General features: G+C 37.7%; 1 protein-coding gene across 1 annotated transcript; it reads right to left on the reverse strand.

The window, feature by feature from the left end:
- Positions 1 to 2,233: 2,233 nt before the first annotated feature.
- On the reverse strand, positions 2,234 to 20,806 carry LOC122660930 (protein DETOXIFICATION 54). Its single transcript, XM_043856188.1, has 6 exons — positions 20,569 to 20,806; positions 20,349 to 20,442; positions 19,376 to 20,248; positions 18,119 to 18,702; positions 4,483 to 4,493; positions 2,234 to 2,244 (listed from the first exon to the last, which is right to left on the reverse strand). Exons 1-4 carry the CDS (start codon positions 20,616 to 20,618, stop codon positions 18,133 to 18,135), a joined length of 1,587 nt encoding a protein of 528 aa, XP_043712123.1. The 5' UTR covers positions 20,619 to 20,806; the 3' UTR covers positions 2,234 to 2,244; positions 4,483 to 4,493; positions 18,119 to 18,132.
- Between the last annotated feature and the right edge of the window lie 416 nt (positions 20,807 to 21,222).

Consider the following 21,222-nt stretch of genomic DNA (forward strand, 5'->3'; position numbering starts at 1 on the left):
GTCAATCATATATGCCATATGGTAATTATAAAATGTTAAGGGGTGTCCTACCAAAAAAACCAAGGTTAAGGGGTGCCCCTTTGGATACATTCAAGAATCACCCTTTCTCCCCCCCCCCCCACCCCGGATCTTTATCCTCTCAATTACATTGCCCGTACTTGACATCAAGTACATCTAACAGAGGAGGTAGAAATGACTATCCTACCCCCTGCCCGAACACACTGCCCAAGATGGGCTCCACATGGGGTCCACCTCTCTCTATTAGATGTACTTGAGGTCAAGTACGGGCAGTTTAATTGAGAGGATAATAATTCCCAACGCCCCCCCCCCCCACCACCCTCCCCAAAAAAAAAAAAAGAAGGTTATTAGCTGTGCCCACTACCCATCACTACATTGAGTGTTATTTTGACCAACCCAAAAAAACGAGGCAAAATGAAGTGGTACGCACACTTTAGATTGATTGATCGCCTGGTTAAGGTAGTGCTGCAGCCCAGGAGACCACTTCATAAAGTTGGCTCCAAGGTTATATTCCCTACTTGGACAATTTGATGTCCCCCATTGTTTGGACCATTTACACTTAAAATGGGTCTCCAGGGGTCTGTTTGGACATATCTGGATGACAGCTCAATCATCACACCACTTACTTTAGGGCCCACTTTACTATGATTTCTATTTCAAATTCTGGGAGTTATTTCAATTTGAGATGAATTTTATCTTGATTATAAATTCCTAAATGGGAGTATTTTCATCATTATACAACTCATGGTAAATACTAGGAAGAATGTTTTAATCAAATTCATACCAATTGATAGTGTCTTATAGTTTTCATGCCTCAAGGGTGGCTAGTGAATCTCATGAAAAAGAATGGAATTGGGAACTGCAGACTCAAGTGGTAAAAAAGAAAAGAAAAAAAAAGCACACACACACACACACACAGAGGCTATGTTTGGATGTCAAGAAAAGAAAAGAAAAAAATCCAAAAAATTTTGATTTTGAGGAAAGAGATACACATAAAACAATCATTGCGTCATCATAATTTTTGTCTTCTTCTGTTTTTTCTTTTCTTGGCATCGAAACGTAGCCTAAGAGATATAAGTATGATGTACTCTTCTACATTATATGAGCCTCTATAGTGTAAATCAATGGGAGTTGTTCTAATCCAAGCTGGATGTTCAAACTGGGCCAAGAACCTCTTGTCCTGCTAATTGGGGCTACAACTAGTCCAGAGATGGACCACTTTGCCATCCAAACCTGAATCAAAGAACCCTGGCGTCCTTTTGGTGTCCCTTCATCGAAGTCTTACTCGAGAGGCCCATTTGAAAACCCACCACTTTTTTGGATGCAAAGCTATGTTTGGATGCTAAGACAACAAAAAAAATAAATTAATGAGATGATAATAATGATGATGTAATGATTGATTTATGTATCTATCTGTCTCTTCAAATTCAATTTTTTTCTTCTCGACATCAAAATATTGGCTAAACTGAGAATGGTGGATATCGGTCATGAATCATGATCACTTACATCACATTAGGAAGGGTTCGTAGCTTGGAACTTATTGACCTGCCTGAATTTGGACTGGGTTGGGGCTGTTGGGTTAATGCATATTCTTTTTACTGTTGCATGTAAAAAGATCTCTACTTGGTGGTGTTTTGTACACTCTCTCACAGGGCACTAGGAAATGACGTCTCTACCCCCTAGGTAGACACCCAGGTGTGCTTCCCCATTGGCCCAAATACTTGTGTTGAGACCATTGGATCAAGTAGAGATCTCTTGCCCAAACAAAAATCACTATACCAAATTTAAATAAAAGGAGTTTGAACCACGTACCAGTAAGAGTTAGTATATAGGAAGGAGAAAAATAAATAAAATACAACATATGAAAGACCTAAACATGCAATATAAAAATAGACCCAGGCATGCAAACCCTAACCCTAAATGCATGGTTGCATGCAAAATTAAAGGAGAACCCTTAATAATGCAAAAGAAACGAAGAACATGAGGAACTCTAATTAATATGACGGAAAAAAAATGATATATAAGCATAGAAATTCATGCATAATAAAATAAAAAAAGTTGTAAAAAAATGTCCTTAGGACTAAAACAAGCTTAGAAATATCTATAAAAAGGGCCTTAATCGAAAAAACCATGAAATAGATGAGTTGGAGGCCGCTCTTTATTTATGGGAGGAGCCCAATCTTAGATTATAACTACTCAAATTTTAGGGTTTTTAGCTCTCTCTCTCTCTCTCTCTCCCCCTACCCAAAACCAAAGTTTGTCAAAGAAGGATCCCTCAACAACGTGAATGTTGGATATATAGATTTAGGAAGGAGTACAAACTCCTTAACACATCATGGGGACTAAAAGCCCCATTCAAATCGTTAAAATAGGATTCCCATAGTTGGTTTTACTTCAATAGTGATAAATAGGTTAATGACTCCTGGTCGATCAAAATTGAGCCAATAACAAGGTTTATCACGTCAAGGAGGTGACTTACTGTACCAAGGAATGAACTTAGGCTAGTTCTTGGCATTGAAGAGTGATCCCAGTCGGACCTTTATCGTCTCCAGTACTACTGGGGGTGCTGTCCGTATTGTGCGGCGCAGAACTGCCCATGTGTGTACGGTAGGGCCCACTATGCACACATGGGCGGTGCTGCACCGCACGATGCGCACAGCACCCCCTAGTAGTACTGGGGAGATAATTTTCCGATCCGAGTCACGTAATAGTAAAATAAGTCCCAAAAATAAAGATTAAAGAGTCCACATTTTCTGGTAAACCTAGAATTCGAGATCGAACGAGCTTAGTTCCACAATCAAAAATGAAATTCAACATCGAAGGCATGTGAAGAAACTGCATTCGATGTCGAGTTTTGCTTTTACATTTCGAATAGAGCTTGGTGTACTTGTCGATAGGTGGACCTAACAAGGTTGACATTTGATGGTTCAACATTTTGAGAGGAGATTCGATGTCGAGAGCGCATCGAGCGACATGCTTTTAAAGTCAAATTGAGTCTTTTTAAATGATTATTTCACCATGGGGTATCGAATGATAAAAATTGTCACTATTGTTGGTTAAATTTTGAACCGGGTTAGTTTCAATTTGAACTGAGCTAATCCAGACCCATCCGAGGTTGGTCTTAGAACTTCAAATGCCTATATTTTTGGCTCCCTACCCTACGTTGGAATCGAATATTCAAATATATATATTTTTTTCCCCACATATTTCGCATACTTAATTTGTTTGATATGAAAATTTGAGATTAAGCTGATCAACATGAACCATCTCTAGTGTGGGTCCTATTCTATTTATAATTTTTTTCCCTAATTAAAGGGTATTTTGATCATTTAATATGAATAATTTATAGACGTGTCAAAGATGTAAGGGTATTTATGTAATATCCCTTCATATGTTTTAATATAATTTTACTTGTGTCAATACCCAGACTGTGAGGGGCAATCTAGTAATTAGTCCATCTGACCTAAACCTTAGTTTTCCTATATATACTAGCTGGAGGCAGCAGTCTGGGTATTCCAAACTAGATACTCAGGGTGTAATGCTTTAAGCAACCTTGTGCTTAAAACCCTAATCCTAACAATCTTAAAGTATTAAGATTTTTGTTTCTCTACGATCAAGATCGGCTTTGGATTTCGGATTCACGTTAGGCTTCGTCACAATTCTGATTTTCTGATCGGCTTTGAAGTTTTACTCGATCGATTTTTTGTTATTAGATTCACGAAACTGATTCATAGTTACTATTTTCTTTTTCGTCAACGGCACCGATCCCGCTTCTGTTCAATTCTTATTTGATCGATATTTGGATTTTACTATTCTGTGAAAGAGACAAATCTTGGTGTTACTTTTTTTTATTTGACTGTTGATTGAAAAAAAAATAATAAAAAATCAAAAGGACAAGTGTTTTAGATTTGGCAGAATCATTATTCAAAGCATTTATTTGATTAGAGAAAGTCAAAAGCCACTTTTGTGAAGGTTTTTGATTCGTTGGATTGAAAAAAAAGAGAAAAAAAGATCCTCTACGAACTCTCCTTTCACTGTTTTGACTTCAAGTGGCCTGTCTGTGAGCAGTACAGTTTGTCTTTTCAATTCCCTTTTCATTCTCTTGGTTTCGGTTAGCTATCTGTGACCAGCAGCCATCATCAGTTGCCAACGATCGCATTGGCAGCCATCATCAAATAACAGCCAGTGATCCGTGCCTGCCAGCACTAGGGTGCACATTACGATTGTCGACGCCACTGCATCGTCGTTATCTTTTTCTCCGTCGAATAAATTCAGTGTTCTCCATCTCAGGTGTGACTGTTCCTTGAACATTTATTTTTTATTTGAATTTTTTGCTTGAGCATATAAACAAATCACTTAACAATGGAGAAATACGCTGTTCCAATTGAGATGATCAAATTGGAAAGCTTTAGTGGCTCTGAGTTCAGTTCTTGAAAAATGAGGACTCAGTTTGGATTGAAGTACCTCAATATTTTCTACACTGTAGTAAATATTTTTTCTGATTATACGGACCTAACTGAAGCCCAATGGATAAGTGATGAGGATTTTTGCAAAGACTATCTATTGAACTGCCTGTCAGATAGGCTGGCAGAGACCTATAGTAAATATAAGTCTGCAAAAGATATTTGGAAAAACCTAGAAACCCAATTCAAAAAGGAGGAGGACCTATAAAAAACTCACTTGGTTGACAAGTTTATGGACTTCAAGTTTAAAGAAGATAAGGAGATACTTCCACAAGTAACAGACTTTGAGACCTTGAGAACAAAATTGAACCAAGAAAACATCCCTGTTGTTGATGCATTCTTAGTGGGTGCAATTATCTTTAAGTTACCCTACCTGGCATTCCTTTAAAACTGAGATGCACAGAAAGAAAACACAAGTGGGGCTGGATGATCTCAAACGGTTCATTAGAATCGAAGATGAGAACAGAGTCAGGAATAACTTGAAGATGGTGAAACAACAACAAGCATCTGCCAATTTGGTTTCACAATCCAAGAAATATCCTAGGTAGTCAAAGCCACCTAAGAAAAAACCCCAACAGTTGGAGGCCAAAAAGACTAATTTTAAAAAGAGGGGCAAGTGCCGCAATTGTGGAAAGTGGGGTCACTATGCATCTGAGTGTAGGGGTCCTAAGAAAGGGAACACTGACACACCGCAGAAGGAAGTTCACATGCTGGTGGACAAGACTGAGCCTACTAACTGTATTGCCATGGTTGGCAAGGGTAAGGGGTTGGCCAGTACATCTTCAGATTGGTGGTTAGACTCTAGAGCGACTTGTCATGTTTGCAATAGCAAGAACCTGGTCACTGATGTTGTTCAAGTAGCAGAGACTGTCACTATTGCAAATGGAGACGTCGTGGAAGTGTTTCAACAAGGGACAGCGAACCTATTCTATCATCAGGTAAAATATTAACTTTGAAAAATGTTAAAATCTTTTCTGATTTTGAAAAGAATTTAATTTTCATTGGAATTTTGCTTGATGCTGGCATGTCTATTACTTTTAGTAGTGGTAGAGTAACATTGTTTGTTAACTCCTTTTATTTTGGATGTGCTTATAATTTGAATGGTATGTTTAGGTTGAGTTTAGCTAATGAGACAATAAACCAGGTTAACCATAATTTACTTGATCCCAAAATACTACATTGTAGGTTAGGACATGTGAACTATAGAAAAATGCTCAAACTAACTAAAACTCATACTTTACCATTAGACACTTCAATTAGATTTAACAGATGTGAAGTATGTGCTCAAACCAAAATAACTAGAAAACCGTTCAGACCGATTTTTAGGAGCACTCAACTTCTTGAATTTATACATTCTGACATTTGTGACTTTAAAAGCTACACAACTAAAGGAGGTCGAAAGTATTTGATAACATTTATAGACGATTTTTCTAGATATTGTCATTTATACCTGTTAAAATCTAAAGATGAAGCATTTGAAAATTTTAAAATTTTCAAGAATAGGATAGAAAATCAGTTGAACTTGAAAATTAAAAGATTTAGAAGTGATAGGGGAGGAGAATACAAATTGACAGAGTTCAAAGAATTCTGTGCCTCTACAGGCATAATCTTTGAAACTACTGCTTCTTACTCACCTCAATCAAATGACATAGCTGAAAGAAAAAATAGGACGTTAACAGAGATGTTAAACTCTATGTTATTGACAGCTGGCATGCCCTCTTGCTATTGGGGAGAAGCAGTGTTGACTACAAATCACATTCTAAATAGACTACCACATTCAAAACTGACTTCTACACCTTATGAACTATGGCATAATCATCACTGTAGATATGACACTCTTAAGGTTTGGGGCTGTATAATTTATGTTAGGATACAAGACTCTAGGAGACCTAAGGTGGGAGCTAGAACAAACACTTGTGTATATCTAGGTTGTGCAGAAAACAATGCTGTAGACCGATTTTTGGATCTATCAACCAATGTGGTGATAGAATCTAGGGATGCTATATTCTTTGAGGCTAAATTCCTTAGAGATAAAGGTCTGACCTTGCCTGGTTTGACTGAAGTGGTTACAGAATCATCTTTGAAATCTGAACCAATTGTTTCTGACACTACTCCCACAATGCTCCTTGAATCAGAATCTAGAAGAGTATCTACTAGAGATCGAGTACCCAAGAATTTTGGTGAGGATTTTGTGACCTACCATTTAGAGGCTGATCCATCCACCTATAAGGAAGCGATGAGATCTAGGGACTCATTGTTATGAAAAGAAGCCATTGGTGAGGAAATGAGCTCTTTAATGCAGAATTAGACCTGGCACCTTGTTGATCTGTCTAGAGGGGCCAAGACAATAGGGTGTAAGTGGGTACTGAAGAAGAAACTTAATCCGGATGGGTCTATAGCCAGGTATAAAGCACGATTAGTAGCTAAGGGCTATAAACAGGTGAGAGGGATAGATTATTTTGACATCTACTCCCCGGTCTGCCATTTGGCAACAATAAGGATTCTTCTTGCCATAGCATCTATTGAGTACTATGTTGTGCATCAAATGGATGTAAAAATAACTTTCCTTAATGGAGACCTAACAGAAGAAATCTACATGAACCAATCTGAAGGGTTTGTCATGGAAGGTTCTGAAAAAATAGTTTGTAAATTAAACAAATCTCTCTATGGTCTTAAACAAGCACCTAAATTATGGCATGAGAAGTTTGACAAGACAATAAAGAGCTTTAGTCTTCAAACCAGCAACTCGGATAAGTGCCTTTATTTTTTGTCTGAGTCAAACAAGGTCGCGATTATTTACTTGTATGTAGAAGACATGTTGATTCTAGGTTCTGATCTCTCTACAGTGAGTGACATTAAAGAAACCTTGTCCAAAGAATTCGACATGAAAGATCTTGGTGTGGTAGACACCATTCTTAGGATGAGAGTAAGCTTCAGTGAGCAAGGGATCACCCTTAGTCAGACTCATTACATTGAGAAGCTACTTTATAGTTGGGGATACAGTGATTGTAAATCGATTGAGACACCCTATGACTATAACAAACGGTTGAAACCTAACACAGGTGACACCGTGAATCAGTTAGATTATTCTAAACTGATTGTTAGTCTCATGTTTGCAATGAGTTGCACTAGGCCAGACATAGCCTTTACGGTAGGCATGCTGAGTCGTTTTACTAGTAATCCTGGAAAAGAGCATTGGGATGCCCTATCGAGGCTGATGAGATACCTTAAGGGTACTCAAGGTTATGCTTTATGTTATACTGGACATCCTCCAACTTTGGAAGGATATTCTGATGCATCTTGGTGCTCAAATTTGGGAGATAACAGATCCACCCGTGGTTATGTATTTACACTAGGAGGAGCAGTTGTAGCATGAAAATCCAAGAGACAGACTAGTATTGCTCTATCATCTATGGAATCGAAACTTTATGTTCTAACTTCTGCGGGAGATGAAGCAGAGTGGATAAAGGATCTGATCATGGATATTCCATTGAGGAATTTTAAGTTAAACTCTATATCTATATTCTGTGATAATCAAGCAACAAAAACGATTGTGAATAACTCACTCTTTAATGGTAAGAGGAGACACATCAGACTGAAACAGGCCATGCTGAATTATAGAACAGAACAAGGGATTATCACTTTGATTGATGTGAGATCGAAGGATAATACGGTAAATGCCCTTACAAAGAGATTGAACAAAGATCGAACATTCAAAACTACAGAGGAGATGGGGTTAAAGACCATTTAGTCAGGTCTTAACCTAACCCAGTATTATTTTGAATTATTCGAATCTCATCTAGTCTTGGTAAGCATTCGGGACAGTTTACATGTTTCAGATAACTTAGTTATGTTACTAAGTATGGGGGTTTGTGAAACCATTCCAAACTTGATGGTGTAACAAATTTTCATGTGAAGTCTCCTTACTTTGTTATTCCACAAAGGAATATGAAAAATGTCTGATATGTTTCAATGATATTGTGCTAGTCTTTATGTCATTCCAAATTTGATGACATGTTTTTCATAGTATGATGTACCATTCCCAATTTGATGACACAACATAAATCTATGACTGATATGACGAACACAGTATTCTAAATGAAAACATGGTATGGTCCTTATGATAGAGACTATATAGGATCGAGTTCTTGTAAAAAAACTTGATGATGATGCTTATTATTTTTTGATTTACCTTCAGCCATATATGAAATGTACTAAGTTCTTATTGTTGAACTAGATACTATTGTGCAAATGATTGAATTCATAATATCTTATGAAATTCATATTTGACAAATTACAGAGCATGACGAAGATGGAGGAGAACGGTTGAATCTGGATCTCGATGAGCATGACTTATTTGATGAGTAAAGTCACATGGATTGCAAGGACTTTTTCTTTTGATTATTTATTTTGGTTTAGCCACTTGCATGTGGAACTTCGGATTTATTGTTGGGTTTAGTTTTGATCTAAAACTCTAGTTTTATTTCTTCAAGTTTACTTATTTCTTATTTGATTTATTGGATTATTGATATTCAATTTATATTGATTCAATTACTGATTGAACAATGGTTCCTATACATGTGTAATGGATATATGTAAAACATAGGAGGAGATTGTAAGGGTATTTATGTAATATCCCTTTATATGTTCTAATATAATCCTACTTGTGTTAATGCCCAGGCTGTGAGGGGCAATCTAGTAATTAGTCCATCTGACCTAAACCCTAGTTTTTCTATATATACTAGCTGGAGGCAGCAATCTGGATATTCCAAACTAGATATTCAGGGTGTAATGCTTTAAGCAACCTTGTGCTTAAAACCCTAACCCTAACAAAAGAACATAGGAAAACTCCAGAATAATATCCCTCAATCCTCGAAAAACATTCATCATCGTTAGAACAACCTCGGGGATGACAAAACGAGGTTTCTACGATTTGATAGACTACGATAACCTAGGGATAACCAGAAAAAAAAAGAATATACATCAATATACAAAGGGTAGTTCGGACACTTCATCCAATAAAGAAAGTTTTATTCCATTTCTTGTGATATGGAGCACCATACCCGTTGTCCCAGTCTGCCAACTAGAAAACTTTTCTCCATAAAAATACAAAAAACAATTTGGACGGAAACGCATGAAGTCACCACATTCCATGGTGCCCTTTTCAATCATATATGCCATACCACATGCCATGGTGCCCTTTTCAAGGGGTGTCCTACCAAAAAAAAAGGTTAAGGGGTGCCCCTTTGGATACATCCAAGAATCACCCTTTCCCTCCCCCACCCTCCTTCCCTCCCTCCAAAAAAAAAAAAAAAAACAAACAGTTATTAGCTCTGCCCACTACCCATCACTACCTTGAGAGTTATTTTGACCAACCCAAAAAAATGAGGCAAAATGAAGTGTTACGCACACTTTAGATTGATCGCCTAGTTATGGTAGTGCTGCATCCCAGGAGACCACTTCATAAAGCTGGCTCAGAGGTTATATTCCCTACTTGGATAATTTGATGTCCCCCATTGTTTGGACCATTTACACTTAAAATGGGTCTCCAAGGGTCTGTTTGGACATACCTGGATGACAGCTCAATCATCACACCACTTACTTTAGGGCCCACTTTACTATGATTTCTATGTCAAAATTTGGGAGTTATTTCAATTTGAGATGAATTTTATCTTGATTGTAAATTCCTAAATGGGAGTATTTTCATCATTATACAACTCATGGTAAATACTATGAAGAATGTTTTAATCAAATTCATATTTTCATGGCTCAAGGGTGGCTAGTGAATCTCATGAAAAAGAATGGAATTGGTAACTGCAGACTCAAGTGGTAAAAAGAAAAGAAAAAATTCAAAAAATTTTGAATTTGAGGAAAGAGATATACATAAAACAATCATTACGTCATCATGATTTTTTTCTTCTTTTGTTTTTTCTTTTCTTGGCATCTAAACGTAGCCTAAGAGATCTAAGTATGATGTACTCTTCTTCATTATATGAGCCTCTATAGTGTAAATCAATGGGAGTTATTCTAATCCAAGCTGGATGTTTAAACTGGGCCAAGAACCTCTTGTCCTGCTAATTTGGGGTTACAGTTAGTCCAGAGATGGACCACCTTGCCATCCAAACCTGAATCAAAGAGCCATGGCTTCTTTTTGGCTCCGTTTGGTTGCAAGGGGAATGAAAGGGAAGAGAAATGAAAATTTTCAAACCTAAAAAAAAAACTTTTGTAATCATTATCCCCATGTGATTGTATAAACTACGTATATTTCTTATCATATTTAGTAATGATACATTTTACATGTAATATTTATTTTACATTTTAAACCAAAGGTAAATGGCTGCAAAGTAAAGTGGAATTTAATAACAAAATATGGAATGATTTGAAGTTAGTGATATTATCACATGGGGTAATGATACAAAAATTTCTTTTTCAAGTATGAAAATTTTACTTCCCTTCCCTTTAATTCTCCTTGCAACCAAACGGAGCCTTTGGTGTCCCTTCATCGAAGTCTCACTCGAGAGGCCCATTTGAAAGCCCACCACTTTTTTGGATACAATGCTATGTTTGGGTGCCAAGACAACAAAAAAATAATAATTTAATGAGACGATAATAATGATGATGTAATTATTGATTTATGTGTCTATCTCTCTCTTCAAATTCAATTTTTTCCTTTTCTCGACATCAAAACATTGGCTAAACTGAGAATGGATATTATGTAAGGACTTCAGTCATGAATCATGATCACTTACATCACATTAGGAAGGGTTCGTAGTTTGGAACTTATTGACCTGCCTGAATTTGGACCGGGTTGGGGCCGTTGGGTTAATGGTATTAATGATTTAAATACTGTGAATTGGACGACTTTTTTTTTTTCTTTTTTTCCAACTTGTCCCCCTTCTACAGTCTTATAGTAAAATTATAAATTACAAAAAAGAAAGATAACAAATTAAGCCTAATTATATATTTTTTTGGAGTAAGTTTCCCTCCACCCATAGAGGACAGTTCACCCACCATCCTAAGGTTCACAAACCCATCCTAGGGTTTTAGTATGTTCCAAATACCCTCCCGATACCCTTTCCTGCCCTATGGTGAATGGGATCCCATTCACCATGGGTGGAGAGAAACTTGGACCTATTTCAGTTTATTTTATTTTATTTTTGGAGGGGGGAGGGTATGTTTTAGAAGTAGTGTCAACTTTTAATTAAATAAAATGTGAACTATATCAAATTTGAAATTCTGCCAGAGCAGTATTATTTCTATAAAATCATGTTCCTTGGGCTTGTCAGGGTTTAGCCCAACCAGGATGGAATGGACTGGGCTGGGCTGGGTTTTTAAGCTTGGTGGAACATGTATCCTCAGGCTCGGGTAGGCTGACACTAATCCGGCCTTCCCTTATCAGTCTGGCTTGGGTTTGGCCCAGTCCAAGCTGAAGACCGGTTCAGCTCAACGAACCGAAACATGACCAAATCGACTGTTTGACATCCCTAATTTTATCCTTCATCTTTGTGCTCCAATTCCCTAACAATTAAGAACAAGAGACCTCTACCTAAAGGAGTGGATTCAACTCTAGGATGCAGTTTTTCTCCATCCATGGTAAAGATAGAATCTCTTCATCCACCCCATCTAACCCTCTGATTGGACTAAAGAAGGATATTTTGGACCATGAACAATAAGGGATGGGAGTTATGATGCATCAAGAGTCCAATCATATTGTGACATTGAGATTGATGAAGAGATTCTCTCTTCATCCTCGAGAAGGAAAACTTAATTCTTGATTCTATTTCTATTGAGATATGAGAATTGTGATAATGGACAGTATTAGAGCTTTTTAATTTTTTTATATGTTTTATACTTACAATCATTGACATTAAATATGCTATACATCGGGGTTGTATCAATCACTACCAATACCGATGCCAATATCAATACAGATCGACCGTATTAGGCCGTATCTGTCAATTCAAGATCAAAATGATACTTTTTATAAATAAAACAAAACAAACCCATTTTTTAGCCAATCGGCTCAGTATTAGTATCGGGTCCATCCGATACGCCGATAAAATTCCAAATTTTAAAACCGTGCCTACAAAAAAAAAATAAATAAATTAAAATCCAATTCATGACTAGGAGAGCCCCTCACGATCCAAAATGAGCCTAAAAATGAACTAGACTAAGCCTAGTTATAAGAGCATGAAACCAAGATTTGATTCGAGTTTTTTTGATACCAACTATCAAAAAAGATATAAAAAGTACCAGACAAAGATGAACTAATAACTTCACTGCCACAGGCCCACAGGTAGCTAGACAGACATAAACCTAAGTTAAATTTCAGTATGATTCCTAATAAAGTTTAACAGCTAAAGTTAGCTACTAATTAATAGATATAAAGATTTAGGAGCTAGCTAGTATAGTTATAACACTGTAGAATCTACAATGCATTGGACCACAAGGAGAGAGTGTTAAGATTACTTTTAACCATTTATAACCTCTACAGTCCAATCCAATATTAATGTCATAAAACTCACAACCAAAGAGTGGTCAAAAAGTGTTTGATTAGAACCCACCATTGCCTTGAATTAGATTCCACCTAATAAATTTCCAAAAACCAAAGATTAGCATGATCAAATGATTCTTAGTTGTCCAACAAATGCATTTTGTTTTTGAGTGCCTAGAACTTCAAAGGAATATTATTGGGACCATCCAAACAAAGACAGAAAAATTAGATCAAACTTAAACATATGTGAAGCTTCACTTTGGCTACCCTAATTATAATTTATAATCTTTCAAATTGATTCAATTACTTATGGATTCTGATTATTAATCTCTGAAGAACATGATAATACAGTTAAAACTCATTAGAATTCCCAAATTCCCAAGCCATGGCATGTTGAGATGTGAAAACCCATATCTTCCTTTTAAATCATGTAAAAGTGAGAGAAAAGAAAATCCAAATCCGTTAGTGCATTATAAAGTAAAATCATTTTCTCTGTATATTGATTTGCTTTTTTCATTTGCTAAGATCTGGATTCTAGACCTAGCTGGTGGTATCCTTAAAGACCAACCTTCTATTTGTTTCACCTTTTAATGCCAAACCCATGTGAAGCCCACAATCCTTTATATATATCTATGGTTAAAAAGAGAAGAACAAAGCCAGAGATCAAAAGGTTTGGGACAGAATGGAACCAGGGAGATCCACCATTAAGATCTTAGACCCTGATCCCAAATCTTCAATTTGGAATCTTTAATGGTGAGAAATGAGAGGATATTAGGATATCATGTCCTTTGTTCTCGATGAAGACTCTAGATTTTCAAAGTTCCAACCGAAAAAAAATAGAAAAAGGAATAAGTACAATCATAGTTTGATTCTTGGTCATTGTAACCATTTAACCATGGGTGAGCTAAATAACTTAACCCATCAATATTCCTAAAATTTCAAAGCATCATTTTATTATCTAGGTTATTGAATTAGGGTTGAAATTTGACACCAACTAAGAGATCTTGGGGTTTACCTATCTATAAAATTTGGGTTTCATCTAATCTATTATTGTGCGATAGATATTTGGGTTGTATAGTAAACAGCTGACGTATCAACTGACTGTTTTGTGCACGATTTCAGGATATTAGTTTCTTGTTTTATTTAAGTTTCATTTTCCTTTTTAATTTGACATTCTTATATAAAGGTCATTTTGGACGAAATAAAGTATCTTGAAGTTTATAACTTAATTGATTTGTTTGTTCTTCTTCCTCGTTGGAATTAGGTTTTCATTACTTTGAGTATTCGAGGGTTGTGAGCTCTAGAACGAATCTAGCCCCCACACTTCCTACTGCGTCAACTATGGGGTAATATTTCTTGTCTGGGGTGTAGCCTTCACTAGTGCCCCCGCCTTCACTAGTGCCCCTGTGAAGTGATATCTCTACCCCCTATTGATTGAACCGATAGGGGGTGTTGATTGGCTCTCATGTGCCGCGTAGCCTCTGCTACTGGACAGGAATCTTCTACCCACTATTATTTACATGGCCACATTAAGGATATCTTACAAAATTCAAATTTTACTTTTCAAAACAGCTATGGGACAAGGGTTGATTTATGGGGATGGTTTTCCTTCAGCCACTCTAACTGAGGCATTTGAATGGTGGACAGATGGTATCAGGGAACAGTGAACAAGTATTATCAACCATCTATCATTGTGGGTAGACATTTATGACCCTAGATGAGTGTACTCTTCTTGCAATGGGTAGACATAATATGTATGCTTATTTTAATTAGGGCAAGAGATCTCTACTTGGTTGCATGGTCTCTACGCAAGCGTCTGAGCTAATGGGTTAGCACGCCTGGGTATCTACCCAGGGGGCAGAGGCGTCATCTCATGATATCCTATGAGAGGGCGTAAAAAACACCACCAAGTAGAGATCTTTTTCCCTGTTTTTTTTCTTCTATCCTATGGTTTCATATACATAGTAGAGACTCCAAAGAATTTCCCTCAATTCTTTTTGTTGTCATGATTACGTATTATTCTCGTTAAAGTTGATTTTTTATTATATTAATATTCTATTCACCACATAATTTATCTGATGGCTGAAATCATCTTCACTAATTCTTTAGTTAAAATTTTTTTAGGGAAGGGATTCTCTAGGTTGAGACACAAGAGGAATAGGTAGTTTGGATACTCATCCTATAGGGGGGAAAATTTATTGAGGGCACCATATCCCATCTCTAATCTGTTGACCAAAACATTTTTTTATACGTAAAACTCTTGGTAACAGTTTAATTTTTTAAGTGATGTAAGGCATTTTGGACATTCATCCTAAAAGTTATCTTTTTTAAAAAAAAAAATTCCTTTCGACAAAGAATCTAGGATCGAGTTTCCCTATATTTATGGGGAAAGAACTTTCATTTACTGTGGGGGTCTTGTGCGCCTGATGGAACCCCAGAAGTATTTTCGACCCCCTATTATAGGAGGAACAGTTAAAACCCTAGGATGGTGAGTGAACCCTCTTCCACGGGTGGAGGAAAACTTTCCTTGATAATTTAAATGGAGTGACGATAAAATTCGAATGCATCAATCTTAAACCTTCATATAATGCTAACCTAACCTTGATAATATTGTTAATCTTATCAGTCCGTGGTACTATATATGCTTGTAAGATCGCAAGGTTAAACCCCAATGGAAATGCTTGGTTGTATGGATGCTAGGCCCATTCCAACATAACCCAATACAAAATAGATATTCAATTTGTTGTTTCATCTGGCCGATTCAACTCAACTCAACCCAACCCAACTCAACTCAACTCATCAAATCTTTCTCAATTTTCAAAGTAAACATGATTGGCTATATGAATATTTTTTTTACCATTTAACTTTCACATCTTTTCTCATTATTTCCTTCAAATCATTTTCCGAGTCACTCTCTCTTTGTATTGTATGAAAAATCTTGGAGACGACTACAAGGTCAGCCAGACTCTCATATTTGATTGGGCCTCATTGAATATAAAGTTTTTAAGTAAAAGCAATAAATTAAGAGATGCCAGGGCGTGTTGCCCATGCCCAAGGCCATGGGCTGGAGGTGAGGAAAACTCCAAGAATTTTTGTTTGATGCCTTCAAGAGGATTTAAGATTTGTAGAATGAAAACAGAGTATATGATGTGTAATTTTAATCACACTATGATGGATATTGATATGGTACGAGTTGAGAAAAGAAAGATACCACAAAGTGACTGCTTTAGATATTTGGGGTCAATCATTAATAAAGAAAGTGACATAGATGATGATGTTTCATAGAGAATTAAAGTGGGATGGATGAAGTGGAGAAGTGTGTTCGAAGTGCTATATGATTGACGTATTTCTTTAAAGCTTAAAAGAAAGTTTTATAGGATTGGCGTTCGACTGAACATGATGTATGGGGCAAAATGTTGGGTAGTTAAGAAGTGTCATATCGATAAGCTTTGTGTAGTAGAGATGAAGATGTCAAGATAGATGTATGGAAAAACAAGGAAGGATAAAGTATGAAATGAGCATATAAGAACGGACTTAAGAGTTGCCCCCATCAATGACAAGCTTCGAGAGAGTCATTTAAGGTGATATGATCATATTCAACGGAAGCCTAGAGAGGTCCCAGTAAAGAGGAATGATATGAACCCGATTAAGGAGTTAAAAGAGCTAAAGGTAAACCTAAAATGACCATAGGAGAAATGGTAAGGAAGGACATTGCATAGTCTAAATCTTGTACCAAGTATTACCTCGGATAGAACCTATTAGAGGGCAAGAATCCATGTCACAAACCCCAATTAGCTAAAATTCTCCTGACATGCTAGGTTGTGCCTCTTTCCTCTTACTATCATTCATTTATTTATTTATTTTCCATTTTTATTTTCCATTTTCCATTTTTCATTTGTCATTTTTCTTTTGTCATCACTCATCTCTTTCCCCATATTTTCTTTCCCTTTTTTGGTTAACGTTCTATTTTTCCTATTTTGTTTTGTTTACATTCATGTAACCGACCCCATTGGGATAAGACTGACTTTGTTGTTGTTGCTCAGTCTTCAACAGTAGCTCATTTTATTCTTCTTACCTATAAAGCAACCGTAGGTCCAATCCCTCGTCACTTGAAGAAAGAAAAGTATATAAGAGAAAGAAAAAAAAAATTCAGCTGACTCGTAAAATTTTGAAAAGGACAAGTAAAATAATAAAAACTTTCCAACTATGGTTAGTATTGTTCCTTCGTAACACACTATCAAATCCCACCTGCATTGCTAAACCCAAATGAATTCAAACTTGATGAATTGTTATTTAGGATCTCTCCACTCCTTGGTTTTAGATACCGTATATTCATATATTGAGTTTATTATACTCTCTATCTATTTTATGTATCTTGTTTCTCTTTGCTTGACGTTGAACGCACATGAATGAATAACCTTCTTTCTACCAAAAGAAAAAAATCTCTATGGCATCACAGTAGATCCATTAGGAGAACCACTGCCGAGGCCATTGGGTAGGTGTGCTGTGTAAAAAAAAACAACCCCACCTGGAGACCCCAGGTTCAAGCCTCCATGTTCTAATCTTCCCTTCAACCTCCCCCCCTAAAACAGGTTAGAATGGAAGGACCCAGATCCTCTCTTACACGCATCTAAACAGGCTGAGTGCATAAGCATGCATCCCAATGCGGTGCGCTGCGCTGCGCAGCTGTCCGATGATACGATACTTGATCCCATGATCGTGCTTGGCAAGCCAAAAATCCCGGGTCTCTACCCAATAACTAATAAGTAGCTTCCAGGAAATTTGTTTTAGGACCCATTGCCATTACTAAAATCCAGTGATTCTGCTCTCTCTTGGGTAGAACAAGAAGTAACTGGACCACATCTCCAAGAAAATTATAAGTTAAAGGAAGCCTTTTTATCCCTGTTGCATTTTTCAATAAGAGCCATGAAAAGTAACAAAGCCAAGATTGGGGGAAGCGCATGCAGCAGTCAGAACCACCTCCATAAACATAAAAGAAAGAAATAAATAACTACAGAACCTATCTATCTCCCTACACCATTGGTCTGGTCCCTAGCTATAAGCACAGCTCCAATATTAAGCCCTAGAGCATGAAAGCCCCAGAGGAAGAAGCCCAAATTCCGATGCTCTCTCTCTCTCTCACTCTCTTTTTCTTTTTTACAAAACTTCATCCAAGTCAGCATCTTTTGTCAAGAACCCTTTCTTCTCTTCATCAGTAGTAATTGAGAAATCAGTGACCCCATTGACAGCCAGTTCCAAGTTAGTGAGCTTCTTGGCCCGCAAGGCCTCAGCTTCCCAATCTGTTCTCATCAAAATCACAAACAGAATTGAAACAGCACAAGCTGCTTGTGCAGACAAAAGGCCATACCAAAGCCCACCAAACCCAAGCTTGAGCCAAAACGCAAGGCCAATGGCCACAGGTGTGCCTATACAATAGAAAGAACCAAGGTTGATCCTCGCACCCACCGCCGGCCTAGCCGTGCCCCGTAGTATGCCACAGCCTGTCGTTTGGGGGCAGTTTCCGAGCTCGCAGAGACCCATGATGGGCATGACTGCAACCACAAGGACACGAACCAGCTCGTCTGTTGTGAAGAAGCTTGCCCATCCTTCTCTCAAGATGGCTGTCCATGTTACGTTGATAAGTCCTATTATTAAGGCACAGCCCAGTGCCACTAGTGCTGCCAGCTTCGCCTTGTATGGCTTCCCTGCTCCCAGCTCGTTCCCTATCTGCTTGTGGGTCACCCCCCAAAACATCACAAAGAGACCAAAACAAAGATTGTTAAGAGCTCGATGAAACCCATTAAGCCACCTAACATCACCAACATAATTAAGTAGATTAATCAAAGCAATACATCACAAAGAGATTTATTTACATGATCCAATCCAGAAACCAAATCTAACTTTGGTTTTCCTACAGAAGCACTAACACATCCCACAATCCATTAATTAAAACCTACCAACACTATAGAAGTCACCCCTGGAATGCACATTCGATAGTGAGGGAAAAGAAATCAAAAGGTCTTTATTTTAATCACAGTGATCCAAAACGTGAAATTAACAAAAGTACTATTGCGATTCTTTTTCCTTCCTTTGCGAATGAGGCATGCAGGTTATTCTAAAATCTGAAATTCTGGATTAGACCCATCCCACTTTGTCATTTATCAACAAATGAAATTAAAGAAAAAAAAAAAAACTATAGGAGATCTGGTTCTCCATGTTAAGAAAGACCAGCATCAGATTTTCATATAAAACCCATGATCATAAAATGGTAAAAAAGTCCATAATTAAGGTAGAAATCAAGATTAAACATGCACCATTGGATTCTGATCAAGCAGACAAGGACCCACTTCTCATAAGCCCCCACAACAGAAGTAGAAGAAAGTTCAGAAAGAGAATTTACCCTGGTAGAGACACAAGCAGCCAAGGACATTGGAACTGTGTACATAAGGCTAGTGGTCTGAATCAAAATAGCAGTGGCGGCAACAGCAACTCTTGGATTAGGCAAATATCCAGCAAGAACAGTCATGATCTCATACCACCACCACTCCAAACAGATTCCCAAGCAACTTGGCACAGCCAGTCCCAGCAATGGGCCTAACCCACCAAATACCTCTGCAATCCCAGCCGTCCATCTCACTCGGCATACCCCAGACACATAGATGTAGCCCGCCATGAACAAAAGCATATTCAGGTTGGTCAGTACAGAAGCCATGGCCACCCCTGGCACACCAAGCTTCAGAACCACCACAAATACTACATTCAGAGGCACATGGAACAGAACCGCCACTAAAGAACAGTACATCAACGGTTTCGTCACTCCCTGAGACCTCATATACACTCTTAATGGCTGCAACAATGTGTTCGTCAATAGGTCCGGGAGAGAGTAGAGACAGTAAGTAGCAGCCATTGCTGTGATTTCTCTGTCCTGACCCATGGAAACCATGATTGCTTCCAAGTTCAGCCATAAAAAGCTAATGGGTATGCTAGCAAACAACAGAATCAGCACTGTTCTTTGCAGGGATAGAGAGATTAAGTCCCAGTTCTTGCTTCCATACGCTTGGCTGCAAACGGGTTCCAGCCCTGAAGTGAGACCAACCAAAACAGAGTAGCCAGTGATGTTGGTGAAGCCTATTGAGAGAGCTCCACCTGCAAGCTCTAAGCTTCCGAGTCTGCCCAAGAAAAGGACTGAAACCATGGCTCGAATGTAGACGAGACAGTTCATGCCTGTTATAGGCAAAGCCATCCCCCATAGCTCTTTTAGCTCCTCTAAGACCTGTTTGATTTTTAAAAGAAGAGTACAAAAACATGTAAAGAGCCATACCAAACAGAGCATGGGGAAAAGAAAAGGAAAGGGGAAAAAAAAGGCGATTTACCTGAGTTGCAGAAGGGGGCTTTTGCAGCGAATAATCTGTTTCCTTTTCAGCCATGACAGATGTTCGACAGACTTCTCTAAAACCCTCGAAAATCCTTCAGAAGTCCACGAAGTATCAAGATTTTCGGGGCAGAAAAGAAGCTCCTACTCTGTTTCTGGCTGAAGATAACTAACAGCACAGCGGGTTGTCCTTGGTTCACAAAGAAGAAAGCCGAACTAACAAACATATAAGGAGGACTGGAAAGAGAAGGAAAGATACCCAGTTAACCATTTCTCCTCAGTCCTCTCTTCTTGTTAGTTATAGGGTAATGGGAGACACAAATAGAGAAAAAGCAAGGTCTGGTAATGGCGGCTATTGGTAGCGACGTTTTTGGGCTCTGCGCGAGCGAGCTTAAAATATGATGGAAAAGATGCTGCAGAGAAAGTGACTGTGAAGAGGAAGAGGAAAGGATTTAGCTTTTAAATAGGAGCAGGCGTTGAGACTTGAGAGAGAAAGAGAGAGAGAGTTTTATTTTCCCACCCTCATCCCCCTTCTAAAAAAACCCAAGGATTTAACCCAACTCTCCCTGGTTTAATCCTTTAACTTCCATGGGGTTAATGTGTGTGTTTTGAGAGTGAGAGAGAGAAAGAGTTTGTTTGGCTTTTCAACAGTGAGAAAAACAAGTCTATAAACAAATTGGTTTTTTGGGGGGTGAAGACATTCTCTCCTTTTATTTGTTTGTCTTAGTTATTTAAAGGGTTGTTGTAATGGTTTGTTTGGATTCTTTAAAAGTATCTCATGTTGTATCAAATTATATCAAAATTAGGTTTGGTTCAGATTTAGAATTGACAACCCAAAATCCAGCCCAATTCTATCAATCAATTTGCAATGTAGG

This window comes from Telopea speciosissima, chromosome 5, assembly GCF_018873765.1.
Source record: "Telopea speciosissima isolate NSW1024214 ecotype Mountain lineage chromosome 5, Tspe_v1, whole genome shotgun sequence".
In the NCBI taxonomy this organism is placed as follows: Eukaryota; Viridiplantae; Streptophyta; class Magnoliopsida; order Proteales; family Proteaceae; genus Telopea; species Telopea speciosissima.